This window comes from Gobio gobio (assembly GCF_949357685.1).
Source record: "Gobio gobio genome assembly, chromosome: 16".
Lineage (NCBI taxonomy): Eukaryota > Metazoa > Chordata > Actinopteri > Cypriniformes > Gobionidae > Gobio > Gobio gobio.
In genome coordinates this window covers 41,871,369-41,898,298 of record NC_137109.1, presented here as the reverse complement: position 1 = coordinate 41,898,298, position 26,930 = coordinate 41,871,369, and the positions used below count along the sequence as shown (strand labels likewise).

Sequence of the window (26,930 nt, the reverse complement as noted above, 5' to 3'; positions counted from 1 at the left end):
CTACAATGTACTGTAGTATCTTTACTATAGTACGGTTCAAAAGCACTATAGTATTTACTAGAGTCATTTTACTATAGTATTTTTTCATGTGGGTTGAATTCAAAATGTTTTAACTTGAAATGGCATCACTTATTTTGCTATTATTATAAATCTCTGGAATGGAAATGTAGGCCACTGCTCTAATGTGACTGCATTGTGACATTTTCCAGAAATGTTTTTCCTTGTCACTGATTTTAGTGTCAGCAGTGTCAACTCAATATAAAAATTACATAACAAACAACCCTAAAATAAACACATAACATTAAAATCACTTTTACAGTAAACACGTGTCATTATCAATATGTAGGCTATAATGTATAATTTCATTAATTATTTAAAATATTTTACAGTGGTTCTTCTAAACTTTCTTAATTAGGTGTAACACTGTAAAATGAACAGGTACGCTAGTGGTAAATTAATCTAGAAAGAAAGAAAGAAAAATATATGAAGGAATCAAGCATTTTTAGGTGTATAATGCATCATTGATGAGATTAATTTTGTAAATAAAAAATAACAATGTACAATTATTCATCTTTGAAGTACCACTGAACACTGAGGGTGCATCTCAATCAGCTCCCTAGTTAGTAGTCAGGGCACTCGAACTAGGAGCTGATTGAGACGCACCCTGATTTTCAGTCAAATGTTTGACAGAACTTGCAGATGAAAGAAACTGACTACGGAATGTCATAAATCCATTTTATTATGAAAAAGAAAAAGCATATCTTGTATCATAGTATACAGTGTAACAGACCATCTCCCACAGGAAAAGTCCATTGGATGCCCCCAATAAATGGACCTTTGGACAATAATCACAATAAACAACATCAAATAAAACAAAACTACTGCAACAGTGCCATTGCTAGGATGTTTCCAAATACGATCATCATTTTCTATAGTTGTCTTTTTTTTATAGAGAGTGAAAATCCACATTAAGTATGAGTGTTATTATTGGTTAGTATAATCATTGTATAATGGAGAGCACAGGAAATGCTTTAGGTCTGCAAGTGCAATATTCATTATCCAGTTTAGGAGGGTATTTTGAGTTATTCTAATATGATATTGTCGGATAATGAACACTAAGTCAATAAACTAGTTAAAGTCCTCAATTTCACAGGACATCTGATTATAGCTGAGAACCATTTGTTTGCAGGAACCAGAGAACTAGTGCTGCCCAAAACGACAACAAACCATTCAAATATGAAATCAACATTAGTTTTTTTTTTTTTTTTTTTGCCTTCCATGACTTGACAAGAAAATTATAGTTTGCCTAAAAGCATCAAAAGAAAAGCTCAGACTGTTAAAGAGCAACTTGCATCCATTATTTGTGTTGAAGATACTTAAAATTGGGTTGTAACTCCCCAAATAACCACGATTGAAGTAATTTCTCTATGATGAGGTAGAATCCAAACATTTCTGTGAAGACGTGCATGGGAATGTAAACAAAACAAAATTTTTAAAATATGAAAGGCTTTCGCAATTCAAAACGCATTCAAAGTGACAAGTGTGATGTCAAGCATTATGTCGGGAAAATATCAAGACATCTTTAAATCGTTTAAAAACTATATCGATATGAATTCACAACCACGCAGAACTGTTCTGTACAACTGTTCTAGAAACTCCAGCTCCTCCGATAAAACTGTGCTTAAAGATTTGCAAACATTTCAAGTGACTGTAAAGTACAAACTACCACAGCTGGTACAGAGAAAGGCCAGCAAAAAGGCTCAATGGTTTTAACACCAATCATCAAAACTGTTTCTGATGAACCAGCACAGAAAAACCGCAGAAATGCATAACGCACTTCATAAAAAAATAAGCCAATGCATGCACAAGGACTGTCTAGTTCACTACACCAACACAGATTTGCAATGTTTTTCAGTTGTGTGCCTACAATCAGACAAACATTAATTTTATTCACATATGTTTGTGCATTGCACTTTGAAGGGCAAGTTATATATGACATAACATTAGTAAGAGATGCTGTTTACATTCATGATTAGCAAGAGGCTGCCTCAAAAGGGAATGTGAGTCCTTTGTTAAGAAAAAAAGGCCATTGCATGAGAAAGAAAATGAGAGGCAGTGAGATGATCTAAAAAAAAAAAGGTTGCATTTCACCCTCAAATATATATATATATTATTATAAGTTCTTTTAAATTTTACATAAAGAAAATGTAGCTTATTTTAAGGATCACTAAGACTTTTTGCATTATTTTCATGATAATTACACATTTTCCTCCTAGATCCTCATTCCCATATACTTTTGAGATTATTGTAATTGACATACATTAGCTTTTTGTCATTTTGATAGTTTATTTTTTCTGTATTACATAAATACAATTATTATTTATTTCATTAAAATCAACAAAGGCAGTGCAACAAAAAAGATCATTATATGTATACAAACTTTATCATTTAAATAATATACTTCAATACAAGTCATTTTTGTCATTATGGTAACGAGAATTTAGGGGGGAAATGTGCTTCGTTTTTCTTTATGTACGATACAGAAATGCAACCAAGACACAGGTTTTCATGAGAGTCATCCATTTGGGTCCACAAAAAGGGGGCTAAACATAATTTAGCATATAATCTGTCTTGCGTCCGCATTAAAAAATTGCCTCTTGTATACACAGGCAGGAGTCAGCAACCCCCTCCTGAATCTCCAAAAAAGACCACAGAAGAGAAATCTCACATTTTCCTATTCGCTCTGACCACGCAGGTTATGTAGACCCTTGAAACAGATGATTCGGTTCAGTCTGTCGACACTGCTAAAAACCATCCGGGCACGTTCTACATACACAGTACGTCATTTATCTTACTTTGCACATTATTAGCTTTAAGGTCATAACTCAATGCAGACACCTTCTGAACACAGCTAGGTGAAAACGCACTGGTATGGTAGTCGTAATGGGATGGACACACATCCACACACACACACACACACACACACACACACACACACACACACACAGACGTGTGCGTGTGTTTAAAGAGGTCTACATTGCCATGCAATTTTTTTTATAGATGATTGCATGCATGTTGCATAAAGCAAGAGAGACTGAATAGTAAAAAAGCCATCCTAAAGGTCCATGTGCTGCGTAACTGCCGGAGGCTTCGGCTACCATCTCTATAGGACTCAATAAGGCATGTGATCATACGCACGGCTAATTCAATCTGTCCACTTCATGTGCACTCACGTCAGATTCATTTCGCAAAGTTTCCCAGAGGGAATGTATACCTCATGATTTCTATAAAACGTTCACTTGGTTAGTATAGCGATGTATATCTTCTATGAGTTAAAGCAGCAGCATATTTATAATAATACATTATTAGTGTCACTATAGCATATAACTATCTAGCTGAGTAGCGAAAACAAAAAGATTCATAAGCAAGTCTGGGACAGCGATTCATACTCTTTTGCCACGTAGACCAAGAAAAAAATGTGAATAAAATCTAGCTATACAGACAAAATAACCAACAGTAGTGGTAGAACTCACAAAATAAATGCATATGTGTAATTATCAAGTATGTCATTCTGATTGGCTACCCTGTGCAACAGAGAGCCAATCAGAGGCGAGAGTCCAACTGTCCATTGGCTCGAATGACTGACAGACAGAATGTAGTGAAAAAAGCTGAACCCACACAAGTGTATAGAGAAATGCACTGCTGTAAGGCTTTGTTTAGTTCATGGCTCCTCTATTTAAAGTCTCAGTGGTTGATTTGTGTGTTTCTCCAAAGCAAGTCATCCACAGGTTAATGAAAACACCCTCCGCTTGACATTAATTCACCAACGCGAAGGAGAGTCAGGTGAATGTTTTAATAAGGGCAAACGAAAATAGTGTTCGATCAAGAGACAGCTGCAAGATCGCCGATAGCTTGATCTCGGTGTGACATCTCACACTAAGCTCCATCTGGATAGGCTCCATAAGAGCTTGTTTTCAGATAAGGAACCACAAAACAAAAAAAACATAAATGGAAAGTCCATTTTGTAAAGTCAGCCAACATACGACGTCCGTAAAGTTAATAGGGCAGAATTTCCCAGTTCAATGGTGTGTAAATAGTGCTGATTTGCAATTAGCTCTCTGCCGTAATCACAGAGGTCACTGTCAGCTCTGCAAAGGGTCACCAGTTGGCTTTGACCGCTCTGATGTCACTCACCAGATTCTGAGCCAGACATATCCCAAAAATCTGAAACATATTTAAAAAAGAAGACATCATAGAAGAGAAAAGGAAGTAACAGCTTAAGAAGAATTACTATACACATTCAAAGCGCTCTCAAACTACCCAAACAGCTGAAACACCTCTACTACTCTACAGATATATTACACAGAAACAAGGGTCATATTTAAAATTCAAATAAAACCTCTTTTGCATAAAGAAAATTAAGCCTGATTTTACGATCCTTAAAGTGATAGTTCACCCAAAAATGAAAATGTTCTGTTAAAAGGCACAATATGTATGATTTTTGGATTAAAATATCCAAAAACCACTAGAACAATATTAAATATTTTGTTGACTTGTGTACTTACTTTTAATGTTTAAATCCAGAGAGCTATTTTAACCAGGACACGGTGCGTGTCCTGTGCGTCGTCTATCAATGACATTGTTTTATGATGTTTTATTTTGTAGAAACCATGGAAACACCAAAGAGGCTTTATTATATTATGTGTTTTATTAGACAGGTGAGCAACTGTTTGGAGACATTCATCGACAGGAAACTAATCATTGTTATACAGCTCAACACAGTTAGTCTTATTGTTTAAATCTCGTTTTCTTGATTTACTGGTTTGTTTCGCTCCATAAGACCTCAATGTATTATCAGGAGCCGCGGGTATTCATTTTGTTTTGCCTGTATATGTTTTTTTGACTCTCAAAGTGATGGTAGCCATTGACTTTTTTATTATATGAATCACAGATGATCACGGTTTCAGCTAAAAATGTTCTTTATTGTTCTACTAAAGAAAAAAAAAAAGTCACCTACATCTCCTGAAGGCGAGTAAATTAACAGCGAATTTTTATTTTTGGGTGAGCTAACTTTTAATTGCAAGCCTTTGCAATATCCTTCACTATGAAATAACATAATATTGAAATTTTATTGAATATTTTTAATGTGTAATTTTTCACCACTAAAGGTCGTTTATTCAAAACAAAAGGCGTACCTTGATGACGCCTGGATTGCTCAGAGCTTTTATTATGACAACCGCTTCAGGTCATGCGTACGCAGCGCTGTTTTATCATATTAGATACATTTGAGTGTGTTGAAAGTTATGTTAGAATGCTACTCTGTGCTTTCACTCAGTGGCTACTATGAGACACTTGTTGCACACTGCAGTAAGATAGATCGATATTAGGCATGGTAAAACACGGTACTCATGGTAAATCAAGAAAATGAGATTTAAACAATAGGACTAACTGTGTTGAGCTGTATAACAATGATTCGTTTTCTGTCGATGAATGTCTCCAAACAGTTGCTCACCTGTCTAATAAAACACATAATATATTAAAGCGTGTTTGGCGTTTCCATGGTTTCTACAAAATAAAATCATAAATTGAGGGTAACGCGGGTATGATGTCATTGATAGGCGACGCACTATCCGTGGTCCGGTCCATGTCCTGGTTAAAACTGCTAATTTCTCTGGATTTAAACAATCTTGGAAACATTTGGGATAATGTAAGTACACAAGTCAACAAAATATATAACAGTTTTAGTGGTTTTGGATATTGGATATCATATTGTGCCTTTAAGTATACACTACCTTTCAAAAGTTTGGGGTCAGTAAGATAAAAAAAAAAAAAAAAGGAAATTAATACTTTTATTCATCATCAAGGACGCATTAAATGGACCAAAACTGACAATAAAGACATTCATAATGTTACAGAAGATTTCTATTTCAAATAAATGCTGTTCTTTTGAACTTTATACTTATCAAAAGAAACCTGAAAAAAATATCAAGGTTTCCACAAAATGTGAAGCAGCACAACTGTTTTCAACATTAAGAATAATAAGAAATGTTTCTTGAGCATCAAATTAGGGACCACACTTTATATTAGGTGGCCGTAACTACTATGTACTAACATTTTAAGTAATCATTTTATACAATGTACTTATTGTGTACATACATGGTTTTACATTGTACTTACATTTTTTTAAATTACCTGCATGTAATTACATCTGGGGCCAGTTGCATAAACTAAGCCATTATGTTAAGACAGTGTCTAAAGATCTAGTATGAGCCACTAGCAGTTAGGCAAGTGGCATTCAGTCTTACTTTTCGTATCAAATTAAGCCAGTCTATGTTTTTATGTAACTGATTTAAAAAAAATTATGAACAGTCTTAAAGAAAAAAATGTATGTCTAACTTGTAAGACTAGTCTTAACGGTTTATGCAACCGGCCCCTGTAATTCATTTCTGTAGTTACATTTATAATTACAGTGTTAACACTTCTCCACCACACCTGTCCTCAATATCAGCAAAAGTGTTTTGCAATACAATATGAACATTGTACTTATTTTCTGGTGTAAGTACATAGTAGTTAAGGCCTCCTAATATAAAGTGGGACCCGAATCAGTATATTAGAATGATTTCTGAAGGATCATGTGGCACTGACGATTGGAGTAATATTGCTGAAAATTCAGATGGCCATCACAAGAATAAATTACATTTTAAAATATATTCAAATAGAAATAAAATTGTAATAATATTCCACAATATTACTGTTTTTACTGTATTTTTAATCAAATAAATGCAGCCTTGGTGAGCAGAAGAGACTTCTTTCAAAAACATAAAAAGATCTTACCAACCCCAAACTTTTAAACAGTAGTGTACATTGTAGTATATGAAAATACCACAATGCAAAAATAACACTTTATATTTTTTCTTCTGATTTTGGGGTGTAATATGACCCGGACATTTTAAGATTCACTTTGCTATCCATTAATGTTGGAACTAGATTTAAAGCTGTATTTTAAGGTTTAACCAGAAGGTGGCAGCATGATATTCATTCTTGTGTGCCAATATTCATTCAAGCAAATCTGTTCAGTTACTACATCTTTAAAAGATATTTGCATGCTTTGAAGCATTTCCATTATCATTGTCCTTACTTGTAATAATGCAATCCCCACAAAAATCCCAGCAACGATGATCAGATTATCCTGCAGCCACTTTTCAAACTGCCCCACGCAGCCCTTGGTGTAAATGTACTTCTGCTGATCCAGCTCCTATTAAAAAGATTATTCAAAACAGCACATCACTTAACGTAAAATGTCACATCTAAATAAGTAACTAAATCCTCATATAAGTGTACGGTCTGTCATATTGGTGTTCGCTCCTCCAAGTTAACCTTTAATCTTTACACAAGTCCAGGATAAACAATTAGGCCTTCACCTGGGCGGACCTGCGTATTAATCTATTTGAGAACAAATATCCTCTCTGAAAAACTGGAGGAACTCACTCCCACGCTAAGCAGACAAAATGTCACACAGCTCACCACATATAACCTGACACAGGGAAGATCCAGTTTGTATTACACAGACATACAGGAATGTCTTAACTACTGTCTATCGGATTCTGGGAAGGAAGGGCGATGAAAAGGTGTAATTTGGGGCTGTCAGTGACATTTGAAGGTAAAGAAAGAGAAAGCCACACAATCCAGCTTTTGTGAACCATACAAACACGTTCTCCATAGAATCTTTTTCCCCCCAGGGAAGAAGACAGAAAAGACTTTAGAAACGTAACGCCAAACCAGTAGGAAGTCGGCGGGATTCAGAGAAAGCCAATGAAAGGAGAGGAAAATGGCTGTATGACAGTTAACTGTTTGCTTTTTCTTTTTCTCTCAAAAGCCTTCCTCCAGATAATATTTAAAAGTCTTTGAGCAGACACTGGTTTATTGTCTTTCCAATACCTACAGCTCAAAATAAAAAGTCAATAAAAAAAACACTGTAACAGCAAATAAAACCTATTAAAAGGTGTATTGTGAGAGAAAGAGTATCCATGGATACAGGAGAGACGGTGGTGAACCGTGGGTGCAGTGTCACTCCACCCATGCTGGCATAAGCCGCTGACTTCCCAATTACAGAGCTCCACAATTTCCCGTGGCTAAAACTAGAAGCTAATTATCACTTTTAAAGGCTTAAACTGTTATTAAGGAAGAGAAGAAGAAGAACTCAAATGCTCTCAGAATCTCTCATGCGCTCTACCCTTCTGTGCTCTTTTCAGAGGGTGGTCTGACACGATTTACACACTACATTATATAATGTTTTTTCATCAGTAAGAATATGGTAACCCTTTACAATAAGGTCTCATTTGTTAACATTAGTTAATATATTAACTAACATGAACTAACAGAGAGCAGCATATTTAAAATAAATATAATACTAAATGTTGAAATTAACATTAAAGGAATAGTTCACCCAAAAATGAAAAACCACATTTTCATTTTTGGGTGAACTATCCCTTTAAGACAAATAAATGCCGGAGTTATTGTTCATTCTTAGTTCATGTCAACTAATGTTAACAAATGAAATCTTGGTAACACTTTACAAAAAGGTTGTATTAGTTAACATTAGTTAATGCATTAGTTAAAATGAACCATGAACAGCACCTCTGTTCAGCATTAGTTAATCTTTGTTAACGTTAGTTCACAAAAATCCAGCTGTTCATGGTTTGTTCATGTTAGTTCACGGTGCATTAACTAATGTTAACAAGATTTTAATAATGCATTAGTGAATGTTGAAATTAACATTAACAAAGATAAATAAATGCTTTATAACTGCAGTTCATTATTCGTTCTTGTTAACTAATGTAGTTAACTAATGTTAACTAACAAACCTTATTGTAAAGTGTTACCGAAATCTTATTGTTAAGTGTTAACCAAGAATATATTACGGATGTGCACAATTGTAACATTTCTAACTAGTAATAACATACTCACCCCTTGAAGCCGCACATCATAGCCACACTGTGTATTCAGGACATCCTCCTAGAGAGAGAGAGCAAGAAAACATGCTCAATTTATTTCAAAACATTTCTATAGAATCGCAAAGACTTCACAATAGAATAAAACACAATCTGAAGCACAGAATACAATCTTTCAGATAAAATGTAATGTTTAAGATAACATGAAAAGATTGTTAGGATTGAATTAAATAATCTTTCACACATAACAGAATATAATGTTCGTAAAACAGAATATTTCAATAGAATAGCATAGAAAATAGAATCTTCGGGACAGAAATTATTTTGAATAAAACAGAATATTAAAAATAATTATTAGTATAAAAAAATATAGGAGAATTGAATGTAGTCCTTTGGATAGAAAACAAATAATCAATAGAATAGAAAAAAAAACATTAGAAGGGTTGTAATATATAAATATATATATAGTGAAATATATATATATTAATTTCAACATTTACTAATACATTATTAAAATCAAAAGTTTTTATTTAATGGACACTAGATGAACACAAACTAACAATGAACAGCTGTATTTTTATTAACTAATATTAACAAAGATGGATAAATATTGTAACAAATGTATTGCTCATTGTTATTTAATGTTTGTTAATACATTAACCAATGTTAACTAATAGGACCTTAGTGTAAATTGTTACACAAAAAAACAAGGGAAAAAAAAACTTACAATCTATCCCTAGCAAACCTCACATGTGCTTTACCCCTGAGCTACATCCCTTAGGCCCTGTTTACACCTGGTATTAAGATGCGGTTTGGTCGATCCGATCACAAGTGGACGACGCGAAATACAAGTGTAAACGGGGTCTAAAACGCTTTGAGCTTGTCCACTTTTAACCACTTCCAGAGGTAGTCGAAAACGCATTCGACTGGATTGCTGGATTTGTAGTGTAAACTCTCATGTGGTCGAATGTGTTTGAACAGCCGCAAACACCTACCGCCTACTCTTCACCTAGTGACTTGATGCGTGAAGCATGCTAGCTAGACAGGATTTAAACTTTGTTGGCTGAAGACCCAAGTTTGGTTTTTGGCACAAGGTTCTCACACCATTCGTGATTTCTAACATGCACTCACATGGTCTGGATTTCTAACACGCACAGTGTTTGGCGTGGTCTTGCGGCTGTCAGAGCAGAGAAGACAACTGAAGCTCTCCGTGTGTTGTCCCGACATCTCCAGTTGCATTCGTATGTAAATTGCGCAAGTTTATTTTTTCCATCAGATCGAAAGATCTGAAAAAGCCCATACACTTTACCCGCTCATAGACCCTCCCCTCGAAGAAATCAGGACAGAAGTGGTTGAAAGTGGACAAAAGAGATGGATTAAAACAGGTGTAAACAGGTAGTGTCTCCCCGTCCACTTGTGATACGATCGACCTAAATACCAGTGTTAATACCAGGTGTAAACAAGGCCTTAGCCACATAAAACAGCTCCGTTGTTCTATGAATGAACACATGTTAAGATGTTCAGTTCAAAGAGTGCAGTACAGCAGAAAAATGTTTAAGATTGTGATAACACAGTTAACTTGTTGAAACATGAGCAGGGAAGAGCAAGTGGTAAACAGATGAAATTATCGTTTCTGGCACTCACAGCAGGGTCTTTGACGCAACAGGAGAAGGGAACGCCACACTTTTCCCGGCTGGGGTTAAAGTCGGTGCAGTTGAAATAGATGTTCAGGTTCCAGTCATTCGGTCCATGAGCACCACAACACGACCACTTATGTGAATGATACATGACATCACAATTATCATCATACAGCTATAATTTACAGTTCAACTTTTCATATAAAGAATGATGACTCAGCGGCTGTCTCGAATTTTCAAGTGCACACTTACATATCCGTCGCATTCAAAATATACACCACAGTGCAGCAGAAAATGAGAGGGAAAGAGAAGTGCTGACTCACATATTCTTGAGCAAAGTCAATGAGGTTCTGGAGGTCAATGTCATCTCGATATGCTTTAACATTGTTGTTGATGAAGAAGTTCAGCTGGTCTTTGATCCAGTCTTTAAACACGAAAGCTAAAATGCCAGCCGTGAGCTCCAGGAAAAAGATGAGCCCCAAAAACACTGAAAACTAGAAGAGAAAACACACAGATAGTGGAGTCAGAACTAAACATTTCCAGGTAAACATTTCTTCAATAAAATCATTGCCATTTAAATTTCCTCCAGGAGGCATTTCAATTACTTCTGGGTGAATTCTTGTGTTATGGCCAATTCATTTCATTTAAACGTCCATATCTGGAAACAAATAAGCCTTGAAATCAGAGACGGGGAAACGGGTTGCAGAAAAACGGGAGGCAGGGCCCGTAGGCCAGAGGTGGAACTCACAAATTTGAGCAGAAATGTGTTTTCCCGGAGCGCACCGATGCATCCGGCAAATCCGAGGATGAACATCACCCCTCCTACTACAATGAACAGCCAGACCGGGTCGAAGCCACCCAGATCTGTGATGGAGGAAATGTTTGACAGCACTCCCTGTGGGACAGACAGATCAGACAGAGTTGTTGTAAGTTCACATCCTGACCTTAAAATCCTCCACCACCTGCCAGACCGCCGCAACTCTCCACGGTGATTCATGCCTTCCACGTGTGGATTTGCACATCAGGGTGGAAACTCAGTTCGATCCCACAACCAACAGAAGGTTTCTGACCATGCTGACAGTGAATATAAACAAGGATCCTTGCTTGGTTTGTCATGATGGCGGAAGAATAGGAGGCTCTGAAATGAGCTTGAACACTTATTTAAAATAACGTAATTCCCTCAGTCCGATTCTTAATGCTTTATTTCTGTAATTAACATTTAGCAAATGTAAAAATTAACCCTTTATTAATTATTAACATGCTGTTACCAAGATGTTCCTAAATTGGCTGACATTAATACAAAGTGCCATATGGCCTACACGTGTCTTTTAGCAGAACAATCAACGACTGAAATGGAGCAATTTCCAGGTTATTAATCAGCCAATTGACTTCTAGATTTATTAAGTCGCTTCAAATTAGTGTGAAGAAATTACATTCACCTTTCATGCATGAATACATAACAGCAAGGGTGACCTTTTCCGAGAGGGACGACAAATCAGAGAGAATAGCCACAATAAATACAAAGCCTTATTGAGCTATGCGGCACAATTAAAGGCCTGCAACAAAAATATAACAAAGACATTAAACTGCCATGGAAATAAATAAAAGATGCCACCCATACGCTCTCAAATGTCATGGTTTCAGGGGGCTTAATGGAGGTTTCAGACATCAAAAGGAGGAAAAAGCAACATGGGGGATTCACAGAACAGCTTTACAGTTGGCAAAAAGAACATTTCATAAAATAAAACATGAAGTCTAACAGGAAAAGATGTTAAACATTCATTCTGATGCTTTAACGGGCAGACCGAATGAGACTAGGTATTTGTAGGTAGTTTTGTACTTTTAAAGTGCGCTGTTGTCTTCTGTTTATGACTACGATTATGTTGCTCTGGCAACCACATGGATAATAATATTAGGAATTTGAGGCATGTCACCGATCGCTGTGTTACTCAGTATTTGTGTTTCCAACTTGCCTTTTCTGCCCAGGCCCAAAGTCCAATACCCAGGAATGCAGCTCCCAGCAACTGCAACACACAACAGAATTGATCACATTTACACCACTTATACAATTCATTCTCGCTCCATAATGGCAAGAGGTTACTGCTATGTGCCGACAGCACAGCTCTCTCTTTATTTGAGAGCAACCCATCTGAAACAGAAAAAAACTTGGCTGAGTTTCAATCAAAGATCCGGAAAAGTAGCGATTTCCCTGCATGCACTGCCATCTTTGGCATAAGGTTCCTTGAGAAGGAGCCAAGACTTGTTTTTACCTGAATGAGAAAAATCACTTGGATGCCACTGCTTACAGGAACCAGTTTTATTCCATTGAGGTTTATGGTTCAATCATTTCTGGCATGTGTACCCAACAAGATCATATTCTCAATTGACTATAACACTTTAAAGGGATAGCTCACAAAAAAAATATCACCCAGATGTTACAAACCTGTATGTTATTGATGTCTGTTTGGCATTATAAGTGAGAAACAGGCCAAAACTGTAATGTTATTAAGGGTGTGAGATATTTATCATCTACAATAATATCATAATTGTAAGTTTTAACAATGAGTGAGATCAACTGACATTATCGACTCACCGAAAACAAAAAACATCTAATTTAAAAATATATATATTTTTCTAATATCACACACCCCTAAACTGTTATTCACTAAAAATCTTCACCTCCATCATAGCTCCCATATATGATGTGTTCGCATACCTAAACAAGACACATCACGCCAGATTTCACTTCAATGTCACTGGTCACTGACGTCAAACCTACCATAATCTGTCATTATGAGATTTGAATGATTGCAAATGTGATTGAGATTTAAGACCTAAAGACCTGATCAAGAACAAACCACTGTGGCTTTAATTCAGTGTAAGCAGCATAGCAAAAACACGGCGGCGAAACGATCACGGCACTGCCGCCTCTGCGTGCGGTGTGAATTCTCTAATCTGTTAACATGGGCTGCAAAAAAAAAAGAAGTGCTAACTCGTGCAGTGTGAAACCGGCCTAAAGGTGAGTTCACACTTGTAGTTCGGTTCACACTGTCATTTTTAAAACTGAACCTAAAGATACCCACACAAAAAAAGCCTTTTATGACATATATTTTGTGCAGGAACTATGTGTGCGTACATATGATGGTATATGATGGAGCTGACAACTTATAAAATGTGTAAAAGTGTTAAAACAGCAGCAGGAATCCCTCCATCACACACACAAACGAAGATCTGCAGCGAGGAGACGCAGTTCTGATGCCTGTACCAAACTGTGATGGGCAACATTGTGACTATGACGAGAAAAAAACTGCCTTCTGTCGTTTTTAGAGCCGCATCTGGTGACATCACGTCCTGTTTTTGGTTCGATTAGATCTCTTTGGTCTGTGTTGCGCTCATATTTCAGTCGAACAGCACCAGAGTTCATCTAAAAGCGGACCACTATATCATATAGTAGGGCTGTAACGATTTGACCAAAAATAAAAACCTTGAATAATTGAACATTTTACCTCGATTACGATTAATGAGATTATTTTGCTTTTTTTTTTTTTGCCCTCATAAGTCTTTTGAGTAAGTTCCAGATAAGGTTTTTACTGTAAATATTTTCTACTATTAAAAGGTGGATTGTTTTTTTCTATTGAAAAAGAGCATTTCTTTGTGATTTTAAAATACTTGAAGGAAATGGTTCACTTTCAGCAGTTATTGTCTATGGGGCAGATTAATGTTTGTTGTACAGATAAATTAACACAATAGGCCTAGAGTACATTTATTTGAATGCATTAATGACAGAGAGTGATTGTGTGTGTGAATTTCTCATACTGTCGCTATTAATTATGAAGCTGCGGTTTGTACTTACTTCAAAGGTATTAAAATATATGCCTATAACGGTTGAGTTTTATAAGCTACTTTAGTGACTTTACTTTAGTCACAGGACAGCGTTGACACTGAGTTTCTGTGCTGCACTCTGTGCGCAATCTTCACGTGATGTGCGAGCTTCTGTCTGAGTGTTCGTGTGTCACAATATATCAGGCATTAGTTCAACATAATACACATGTGATGGTCTAAAATCGCTTTAATGTTCAAACTGGCAGGCCTTAAAACACATACAAATGACAAAGCTTTGTGAGGACGCAGGTGAAAGAGATCTGCCTTCAGGGCGCGCAAGCGTTGTCAGAGATGCGACACGGCGGCTCTCTGTGTCACAGAAAAAAGCTGAGCACTGAATGGAGAAGTTTTCCGTATTGTTGTTTTTGAATAGTGCACAATCGCTTTAAATGTTCAAGCCTTTAAATGCATTTACTTGACAAACTTTATGAGGGGGAAAGTGAAAGCGATCTGGCTTCGGGGCTTGCGCGCGCAGTGTGTGTGTGTGTGGCAGTGCGCAGGCTATAAGAACGGCAATTAACTGACCTGTATAAACTGTGTAAAACATGCAGTTACTATAGTGATTCTGGGCATCTATAAAGATAACTGCTCCTGCATCTCTCTGTGTGCCTGCAAACTGCACTTGATGTGACTGACGGGGCGGAGTCACGTGACTAAAACTGAAATAACCGACATGGGAAAAATATGTCGGTTAGAGGTTCTGAATTTCGATTAATTGACAGCCCTATCGTATAGACCTTAGTCAGGGTAGTGCGATACCCCTCGCAGTCTTGATTTGTGGGCACCCGGGTTCGGAAGGGAGCGATCACACTCATTCGAATGACCCAAACAGAGCAATCACACCAGAGTGTGAACACACCTTATATAAAACATTTTTAAAAGTTGTGAAAATTACAGAATCTTTATACAATGCGTGCCATTGTAAAGACGAAGTCTATCCGTCTCAGCCTAGTTTTCATCTGTGTTAAATTCAATATGGCATCTAAACTGACTTAGGTTTATAGCATCGGAAAACTTCTGAAAGTCACAAATGTCATTAGGTCCACTTCTGTAAAAAAAATTATAATAAAATGTCATACACCACGTTTATCACACAGAGATGGTAGAGAGAAAAAGAGGAGAATGGGATGAAACTTTGAACCTGAGCACCACAGCTCTTCAGTCTTAAGCACATGCAACAACTACTAGGCCATGACACCAACTGCAGTACAATTCTGACTGACCTTCTTGCTCTAATGTGTTATCAAAACTACAGATTCCCTGTCAAACTCCTGCTGGGCTCTCAGCTGTGTGTTTGACTGCAGGTTAGAGCAATCCCAGCGTGAGGGGAAACGTGAGAGCGGGGAGGTGAGAGTTAGAGGTCGGGTATCAACAGCCGCAAATCCCATAATCCCATTTCCCTGTGGTCTCGGCTAATCCAATGGATGGATGGGACAGAGCTAAGGACCAGCCATCCACTGCACACACTTTCTCTGTCAATACGTCCCGCTGACTCCCACTCATCGCTATCATTAAGACATCAGTCTATCCCCCCAATCCTGATGAACTTGATCCAGGGCGGTGTTGTGTCACGCCAATGTGGATATCGGGATAAAACACAATCAAGCATCATAGAGCACTTAATTCACTAATTTAGTTATTCTGGCCAATCATAGGAAAGCTGCTATCTCACACAGTAGGATGATTAGACATAAATTATCTCTGTATGATCACAAACGGCAGCCAAATAAACTCTCGGCTGTGACAGGGAGCAGAACCACTTTTTCCACCAGCTGTTACATCCATTAGAACAGCTTTTGCTTTCCTTCTCCTTGAGCCCTCTTCTGACATCTTTATTGTTATTTGATTAAAGAACTGCTGCATCACCATGGAAACTTATGCTTTTGGAAAGTCTGACTCAGTACATAGTAGTATTTCTGGCTTTATTAGTAATGCTTGCTAAGGCAAACACCAATGTTAACTTTGGTCACAGAACTACTGGTTAGAGATTTGAACAAACTAACTTTCTCATAACTCATCCCACACTATTTGTTACATGTTCAATACTCAGTGTTGCTGTTGTTAACTACAACTAAAACTATTACAAATTATTTTCAGTTATTGAAACAAAGCGTAAATAAAATATTAATATTAATGAAAAACTTATACTTAGAAAATTAAAAAATTTAAAATAGAAAACTGAAATTAAGTTTAAGATGAAGTACTAAAATGACTAAAACTGAAATAAAAAATAATCTAAATAGAAATATAAAAACTGATAAAAATGACAATAGCACATAAAATTACAAAAAATGTAAACAAATTAATAGAGAGTATTGTATTTCGCAAGATTTTACAGTGTAAACATATGCAGCCGCGAATGAGAACCGTGTAGAGAGGGATGGCAGGTGTGTGCGAAAAAAACCAACAACGAATATTCGAATCCCAAAATTGAAACTCGAATACCAACCCATCAAACAAATATTTGAATATTCTGGTCCAGCCCTACATTCTACACAACACTATGCTAACTAATATGAGTTACATGTTCTCAAGTTTCCTGAAGAAAGTAAACATTCAGTAATAAAATAACACCAAACAAATGCAATAGAACAAAGATACAAATTAAACAAAGAAATTTGTTTTTCCATTTAGATCTATTCTTATTAAAGCTACAGAATTTGAGTTTTGTTTTGAGACAGCGAGTGATGTTTTCCATTGACAGTAGCAGGTATATTAGGCTGCTGTCACTTTAAGACCGAATGCATGGATCCAGTATAGGGCTCACGTTCCAACTGTTTCACACACCGGGTGTATGTGCACAGACAACAGTATATCTAGGGGTGGGAGAAGACCAAAAAAAACGAAACATTGATGCATCGCGATTCTCACCAACATTTCAGAACCGCTTTTGAGCTTAGTTTTTAACCACAGATGCGTGTGCTTTAGAAACGCCCATATTCTGCTTGCTTCCAATTCCTCACAGACATACACCACTCAAACCGTCCATAAAATAATCTTTCATAAAGTTTGGAAAGGTTGAAGCGAATTACAAAGACATTTGCGGACTTCATTGCACAGGATACATGAGAAACGAACGCTTGATGTAACGCTTGCAGTGTGGTTTGGCCCGCCGGTATTACCCTTACAAATGCTCTTCGAAGACATCATTTATGTGGATTGGACGATTAGGGCGATTCTAAGGGCCCACGCACTTTTGGGGCCCCCGCTTGTTACTGGTCATAAAGTGTGAGATAAGATGTGTAGATAAACTAATCAGCTGTGTTACGATAGAAGTTTTACACGAGCGAGAGAAACAATCAGTTTGCAAAAACTGTATCAATCATATAAGCTCAACTTATTTGCTCACCTCGTCTGGAAGGATAAGGTGACTCAGAGAAGAAAGAGAGAAGGTGATGGAGATGAGAAGCAGGTATTGTGCTATTTAACACAAATATACATTGTATATCATTAAATTGCAGACAAAGATTTTGGATTGCTAGGTTGGCTTGTATGTTTGGTGCGGTAAGGGGGCCCAAAAATGTAAGCGGCGCCCCTGGCCGTGTATGTGGTTAAATACGTATCTCAAAATGCTTCTATGATGCAAAATTAATTTAAAACAATCAGTTCAGTAAATTAAACAGACAAAAATATCTTATGTTTCAAAAGATATCTCCGCATTAGGGTGAATGCAGCCTTTTAGATCTCCCGCTGTCAATGACGTCATCAGTCATTATCAACAACAGTAAAGCTGAGAAAGACAAAAATCACTCACTGCTTTTGAATTGAAAATGTTCAGATACTCTTAAATATAAGCTAAAAGCACTCTTTTTTTATTTCTTGTAAAGTTTTGTTCCTCTTTATTATTTACTAGGCTACTTGCTTTTATATTTTGAAGCTATATTAGTTTATATAGTCTATTTAAAAATCTTAACATAAAATTGTATAACTTACATTTTTTTAACTTGTAATTATTTAAAAAGTACATATGATTACATACGCAATAAAAAAAAACGATTTAATAATAATAATTTTAAAAAAGTAGATTGTAGATCGTTTTGGAATCGGAGAATCCCAGAATTGGAATCGGATCGTGAGGTGCCTAAAGATTCCCATCACTATCAGAACAGCATGTGAGAATTGAATTGTCTTTCACGTCTTATTATTGCTCTTAAACTGGTTAAAATAACTTGAAAGTTTAATTTGGCAAGGCATAAAAAACTGCATCAAATGATAAACTCTCATGACAACACAGCACTACAATGTGACATAAACGTAACCATGACAGAGAGACAATAATCAAAAATGTATTTATCAGACTTCTACCATTTTATCATGACTACCGTTATAAACGTTATATTATAAATCATTGTGATAAAAACTGCTTACAATGACAGAAAGCAACTTTGGGAAAAAATAATTTGAAGTGTTTGTTTAGTGATTGTTTAGTTTGTCTCGCGTCCATTAGAAAACATGTACGGGCGGGGGTTAGGACCAATACTGGGACCAACCACCTGCGGGCGATCGTGGTGCGGATAGCGCGCTATGTGGATAAGCCAGTCTGTGATTGGTTCCCGCAAAAGTGTAACAGAAGCAGTAGAAATTAATGTACAGTTTTCCAGACTGAGCTGCAGGGCGAAATCAAATCGCCGGCAGGTCAGGCTGGGTTTACCCAGTCTAATCCCCAATCAGATTTTCTACAGAAACATAAAAGTCTAGTGTTGTCCTTCTCATTTAGGTTTACGGGAGCCTGTTTAAATGGATAGAAAATATCTGTATCTGGCCTGTATGATGGAAATATTGACAAGTTCATAGTTTCCAACAGGATCCCGGAGATGTGTTACGAACGTGACTTCTAGGCCTCATGAAGGGGACGAATCTCTATTTCGAAACAACAAAAACAAAAAAATTAACCAAGCAGTTTGTTATTACTACTTAGGCTAATTGCTGAATGTCTGCACTACCTCAATATTCGCATGTTAAGAGTCATTTTTAATATTTGATGGAACAGTGAGAATGACTCTGGCTTGATACATTTGTGTTTTAGTGAGAATGAGTCAATGTGTGCGAGTGAGAGTAGGGCCTGCTGGGAAATGGCATGGAAATAAACTCCCTCGCAGAGCAACAGAGGAAGAGGGGGAACGGACATGTGGTTCCCATCTGCCATATGAACCTGGAGGATATGAAAAGGAAAAACACAAAAACCCAGGCCTACACGTGAAGTCAGCACGAGCTCGAGCAAGGACACAAACACACGCAATAAACACTTCAGGTTTCTCTCAGAAATCAGAAACACGCATTGCTTTGTTTGTACACAATACATGAGCCAGACGCATGAAGCGTGCAAACAAATGCAGCAGTCAAATGTTTTTGTCGCATCAGGGGCGGTGTGTGTGACAATAGTCGCGCGGCCCCGTCAGGTCCATAGAGTGAGGATGAATGGGGTTTGCACTCGGGCCCCTCAGACGCTGTGGGAACAGCACGTCCCTTCTCACACACACACACCATTTGCTCACCCCCAAACATCTTCATTTGAATACAAGACAAGGGGGCTGCTAGGCTCCCAAATGGAAAGGAGGAGGAGAATTTGGAGAGGATGAATTAAAGACTGCTGGGGTGGAAAAGGGAGGGAGGTCTTAATGTTGGGAATGTTAAGATGTCCCTACAAAGCCTCCCGGGTAGATATCAGACTGCGATTACAGAGCGAGGCGTCTGTAATTACAGGCCATCAACTTGGCCCAGTCTGAAGCTGGCGAAGTGAGTGCTCTGTAGGGATCAGGTAGGTTTCTGACTGATCAGACTGTCTCCACTTTAAACCAATCAGACAGGCATTAGACGGTACGGGTACGCAGGGGTCAAACAGTCTGCAAAGACAAAAGGAGTCGAGAGACAATGGAAGGCTTTCAGACACGACGACGAGGGACAATAAATGCAAGGAAGTATGGATATCAGAGCTATTGCTCATAATTAGAGTTATGGATTTGAATGACCCATAACACAAGCATGGTTCAAGCTACAGACATGAATGATACAACCAATTATGAGAATTGTTGAGACACACAAGTACAAAGCGTCCGTGTTTAGCATATTTGATGAGCACATTTGCAATGAATCACTCGAAAGTAATGTATAAGTTTCTGAGACTTTGGGCCAGATTTACTAACCAGCGCAAACCAACCTCTTTTGGCGTAAAAAAAAAAAAAAAACGATTGTCAGGATTTACTAAAGATACCAAGTCAAAAATTAGCACTGAAAAGGCATGAGCACAGTTATTTTTGCGGCTGACCTTATTGCATATGCATTTGTAGGAGTTTCCCTTTCAGACGCAATTTTTTTGGGGAGGAGGTATTTAAATGAATCACACAAGTTGATTTACTAATGCCGAGTTCAGACTACCTGATTTTACTTGCCGACAAATGCCCGAAATCATAAGCAAATCGGAGTGACAATCACGCAGTGTGGATGATCAGAGAATCGCCAACACCCGTGAGATATTTGGCATGCTAAATATCTGGACCAGTCGGTGATTCAGACTTCTGCTGTGTGAAATGAGTTTTGACCCAGTTTCTCTTGAAGCCAATACGGAGGTGACTTAAACTGCAATTCATCGACAGGCCACTAGGGACAGGCTCCAGAAGGGAGCAGAATCTCATTGAGCCCCATGTTAAAATGCCCAACTTTACAGCAAAAAAACACAAGTTTACAGCCTGGTACAAATTGTGGTTTTGGTCTATACAGCTAATTTTGCCCTTCATGACGACTGTGAGAGGGGTGAATTTTTTTATAACTCATTAGTTTACATTATATAAAGCTTAAATGTCCTGCATAATTAAGGGCGTGGCCACTTTGAGTGACAGGTGGATAGCCATTTATATGCTGTCTGTGAGTCATCACGTCCCGCCTCTCTGCCCATTTTCTATTATCCAGGAGTGACACGCGATGACAAGATGGCAACGGCCAGCTCGTCCTAACTTTGCGCTTCAAAACGGCTCTTCAGAATCCTATGGATGACGTCACGGACACTACGTCCATATTTTTTTTTTCTTTTTCTCCTTTTTGCTGCAAATCAGCGCACAGACAATTTGGACCGCAAGTTTCTGCACTGCAGTCTATATTTTTAATAACAATTCTAGTCTGACGCATGTGTGATCTCGCGTGTGTTTTGTTGTGAAACGTAGTTTGCGGACGGGACGGAGCTGTCGGCGATTCTCCCTCTTGTACAGTCACGCAGTGTGAAACCCCCTGTCGCCGATCCATCGTGCAGTGTGAACACTGCAGCAACCGAATGCTGGCCCAGATAGTCATGCAGTGTGAAAAGAGCAGTGATCCGACGAGTTTGAAAATCGTCCAGTCTGAACTCGGCATTAGGTTTGCGCTCGTCAATTTAATGGTATTTGCGGCATTATTTAGCGCCCAAAAAAGGCACGTCTTAAACCAGACACGACAGCTGGTTGGTCCGACTGCATCTGTGTTCTTTAATTTGCGTGTCAGTAGATCACGCGCAGAACTTTCTACTCCCATCTGTGCTTTTTTGGAATTATGTTTAGTAAATCTGACCCTTTGTTGCCATAAAGCGTTGCTTTGGGTTTCGTCTCGTTTTGGACCGTTTCTGACAGACTGGCATTCTGACACAGTGAACTTCATGCTTTCTAACCTTAAATCCACTTGTAGACACTACAGTCTCTACAATCTTCCCTGTCTTTATACATTGTGTATAAAGCTTAAATTAATTTTTATTTCAGTTTCAGTGATTTTAATAATTCATCTTATTTTATTTAACTTGAAGGGTTAGTTCACCCAAAAAATGAAAATTCTTGTCATTAAGAAGACCTCCGTTCATCTTTGGAACACCAATGAAGATATTTTAGTTGAAATCCGATGGCTCAGAAAGGCCTCCATTGGTACAATGCACTTTACACTCTCAAGACCAATAAAAGGTACTAAAGACGTTGTTACAAAGTCCATCTCACTACAGTGGAGGTTCTACAATAACTTTATGAAGCGACGAGAATATTTTTTGTGCGCAAAAAAAACCTAAATAACGACTTATATAGGGATGACGATTTCAAAACACTGCATCGTGCAGATTCGAAGCGTTATGAATCAGCGAGTCGAATCATGATTCGGATCATGTGTCAAACCGCCAAACTGCTGAAATCACGTGACTTTGGTGATCCAAACCGCTGAACGGAGGTCTTACCGGTGTCGAACGACATGAGGGTAAGTAATTAATGACAGAATTTTCATTTTTGGGTGATCTAACCCTTTAAGTTTAATTTTGTCTAATATTTATATTTTATTTCAGCTATATTTCATATAATGAAAGTGTTTTCGTCCACACAATGAAAGTCAAAACAACACTGGAGCCCATTGATGCTTCGCTCACTGCATGGACACAAAAAAAAACCCACCACTTCTCAAAATATCTATTCTAAGAATACCTTCTTTTGTCCTCCACAGAAGAAAAAGAGTCATTAGGGTGAGAAAACACAGAACTTTCATTTTTAGATCAGATTTGACTCACTGTGAATTGCACCTGAAAAGAATAAGTCAAGTGTTTAATTTAACTACAACGTTTAAGAGAGGGTGGATTTCAGCTTCCAGGAGTATAGACTGACATTCTGGCCACAATTTGGTGAAAACACTGGCGTCTATAGTTCCAACAAAACACAACGGGTTCTCTATAACGTGGGAACAATGGCAGTAGGAGGGCTAGCTGTTACAGAGGGCGGCGGATCATTATGCAAGGTTAACATTTCAGACGGGACAGCATTAAAGCATGAGGGAGCACCAATTACCATCACGTCCTCCAGAGGGGTCTTCACTACCCCCTTCAATTCTAACCAATGAAGAGAAGCCAAGCTGGAATTTATGACATCAAGAATGATGCTCCAGATGATGTGTTCACCCCAGAAGTGACTCATGGAAGCTTCCCGCTCTAAGTGATTCCTTTTATCTCACAATTTATCACTCTCTACATGAAAATCATAGTGGAATGATTGGCTCTTAATGGTGGTGTAATGGAGAAATGTCCATAAGAGTCACTTGAGAGAGAGAGAGAGAGAGATATAAAAAATAAAAATAAAATTAGTGTCATCATTTGCTCACTCTCAAGTTGTTCCAAACCCATATGTTGTTATTTTTTCAGTTGAACTGAAATGGAAATTTTCCACTCAATTAGTGAACATGGCCGTCAAGCTTCAAGAAGGACCAAAAATAGTACAATAACAGTCATCCATACTGCTCATTTGCTATATTCCAAGTTTCCATAAAGGGTACGTTCACACAAAAAATGAAAATTCTGTCATGTATTCCTCACCCTCATGTCGTTCCAGACCCGTAAGACCTTCGTTCATCTTCTGAACACAAAATGAAGATTTTTTAAATGAAACCTGAGCGCTCTCAGTCCATGCAACTACCACTTTCAAGCCCCAGAAAGGTATAAAGACATAATTAAAGTAATCCATGAGACTCAGTGGTTTAACATCTTTGTTTATTTACACAAAAAAAACCTTTTTTTTTTACAAAATATTAATCTCCAACGCGCATTCACGCAACAATGTCTCTTCTCGAGTCAACACAACACGCATGCGCCGTGGACGTGGAGATTAATATTTTGTAAATAAAGTGGTGAATTATGTTTTTTTTGCGCAAACAAAACACTTGTGTCACTTCATAAAATTAACTTTTCTGAGGCTTTAAAGTGGTAGTTGCCTAGGCTGTCAATGGAGGAACAGAAAGCTCAGGTTTCATCAAAAAGATCTTAATTTGTGTTCCAAAGATGAACCAAAGTCTTACGGGTTTGAAGGGTAAGCAATGACAGAATTTTCATTTTTGGGTGAACTAACCAAGTCATATCGGATTGCTATATACAGTGCACAAGCTGTATGGACTACTTTGGTGCTTTTACATGTTTTTGTCTCTTGGTCACTATGAACTGTCATTATGTCGGAAAGAACTAAGGGAAGATCTTTTTCTTATTATTATTACATGGTGGGGAAAATAACAGCAAACAACATGGCAAAGAGTAAATAATGGCAATTTTAGGTGAACTATGCCTTTAATAAAGAACAATATTCTTAACACTTGGATCAATATAAGTTTTGCTGAAGCATGTAAACCACATAAAATAAAACTATACACCCAAATGATATTGTTATCCTGAATAAGAACAGATAACTGACATGTTTTGATTGAACATTACAATCAACACCACCATAACCGAATTTCTCTAGAACTGATCAAACCAGTTTTCCTCTGAATCACTACAAGAACATGGAAAATCCATTTGTGGAAAAGAGAAAGAATGAAAAGGCCAAAAATGTATCATATCCAACATAGACACGGGGAAACTGAATATCTGTTGAACCAGTGAATTGACCCAAGCTCCCCTAACTAATGATACCTGGATAATCCCATTTACCCTCAAACTCCCTCCACTTCTCAATGGGATGTATTCTCCAGACCTGGAAAGGTACTGAAAAACCAAGATCCAACAAACCCACCCTAATCCATTCCCATGGGAAACAGATTATTTTCTACCTGGATGAGAATTTGACTACCTACCTCAGAGAGATAATTTACTATACAAAAAATAAAAAAATATAGTACAGGTTCGTAATATGTCATACAGAAACACGGAACTTAAATACTAACTTACATGTTCTGAAATGAAAGGCAAAACTTGTTTTGAAATAATGATTTGTTTAGATGTTGGAAACAAACAATGAAAATATTATGGAGGCAATTCATGAGTTTGAGAGACACAATAAAAAGCAAATAAACTGCAGACCCACAAAACTTACCCAAAATATGATGTTGAATCCGAATAAGAAGTATTTAACACAGCAGCTGACCTCTGCTCCTTTAAAATGATGCTGTTTTCTGTTCATTTTGTCCAGGCCAGCTAACGCTGTTGTGTTGATTCAAAGGTCAGCTGAAACTAAACGGAACGGCAAAAATACGATTCGAAAACGATTCATGCATCTATATTTTAGCCCAAGAGGCTGCGAACCAGCAATACATCGCGAACCACAACACTGCACCATCAACAATCGCTTTTTCCACAGAGCTGAATTCTTCGGTTTTAACATATAAACAAGGGGTAAGGACTTGAATGGGTGGGCAAATGAATGCTCCGGGTCCCCCCTGATAAACCCCGCTCGCTTTGGATCGGTGTCATGAGATTTGTTTGATATTTTAACCTTGTTGTGAACGTCCCGAGGAAACAATCCAGAGCAATATAACAATCCAGTAAGAATAGAGAAGCGTGACACTGCAACCAGAACACACGAGCTCACTGTCAACTGAACGAGCTGTCATAGTAAAAGTCCTGTCAGCCTCAGAATCCATCCATTGATTATTTATTTAACCAACAAGTCCTTATACAATGTCTTTCACCTTAAAGCGGTTCTTAAAGTTTTGTTGTGGTCGTCTTGAGTAAGTATGCTTTTTCAAACATTAACTCTTAAGGTGATGATACACGGGGCAACTTTTTGGAGCAATGTTGCTGGGCAATGTTACAAAGCAATGTTGCTTGGCCATTTTCCCATTGGGAATGGCAACACATTTTTATCTGGATACTATATATCGTTCTTGGGCCCTGTGTCTTACCTGGTTGCCCGTTGAAGGCAACATTGCCGAGTAACATTGCTCAAAAAGTGTATCAAAAAAGTGTAAAGTGTATCATCACCATTAAGGAATTTTTAAGCATGCTGTTTTTGTTAATATCCTTTTATATACTTTACAATAAGGTTCATTAGTTAACATTAGTTAACTACATTAGTTAACATGAACTGCACTTATAAAACATTTATTTATCTTTGTTAATGTTAATTTCAACATTTACTAATGCATTATTTAAATCTTGATAACATTAGTTAATGCACCGTGAACTAACATGAACAAACCATGAACAGCTGGATTTATATCAAATAACGTTAACAAAGATTAACTAAAGCTGAACAGAGGTGTTGTTCATGGTTAGTTCATGTAAACTAATGCATTAACTAATGTTAACTAATACAACTTTATTTTAAAGTGTTACCAATATATCTAATAAAAATGTTTAGAATTGGTATATTACCTGTCCTGCTCCCAACCTTGTTCCCACCCTGCATTAAGAGACTGTATTTGCATATTCCATATCTTGTATGTAAATTTATTCAAATGTTTTTTTTTATTCTTACCTAGTCCCTTTTTGATTTTGATTTACCCTTCATTTAATATATTTCTGTAATTTCCTTTATTGTCTGATCATGCGTTATAATTGAATAAAATGAAAATAATGTCTGGTAATATATAGGCTTTTTTTCTCCTGTGAACATAGATGACACAAAATCTCATCTCAGCACTTTTGATTAATGATACGCTATTTTTAATTTTGTCATTTAATCTGAATATCAACATTTGTGAGGTTTAGTCAGCCTAAACAGTTTTGAGGTTAAATTATCTCATTTTCTGTCTCTAGAAAATAGTGATC

General features: G+C 37.3%; 1 protein-coding gene across 1 annotated transcript; it reads right to left on the bottom strand.

Moving 5' to 3' along the window:
* Window positions 1-2,354: 2,354 nt before the first annotated feature.
* On the bottom strand, window positions 2,355-25,741 carry tspan17 (tetraspanin 17). The gene is made up of 8 exons (XM_079838899.1): window positions 25,255-25,741; window positions 12,562-12,612; window positions 11,337-11,483; window positions 10,912-11,082; window positions 10,596-10,721; window positions 8,968-9,015; window positions 7,139-7,255; window positions 2,355-4,224 (listed from the first exon to the last, which is right to left on the bottom strand). Exons 1-8 carry the CDS (start codon window positions 25,339-25,341, stop codon window positions 4,159-4,161), a joined length of 813 nt encoding a protein of 270 aa, XP_079695025.1. The 5' UTR covers window positions 25,342-25,741; the 3' UTR covers window positions 2,355-4,158.
* Window positions 25,742-26,930: the final 1,189 nt, after the last annotated feature.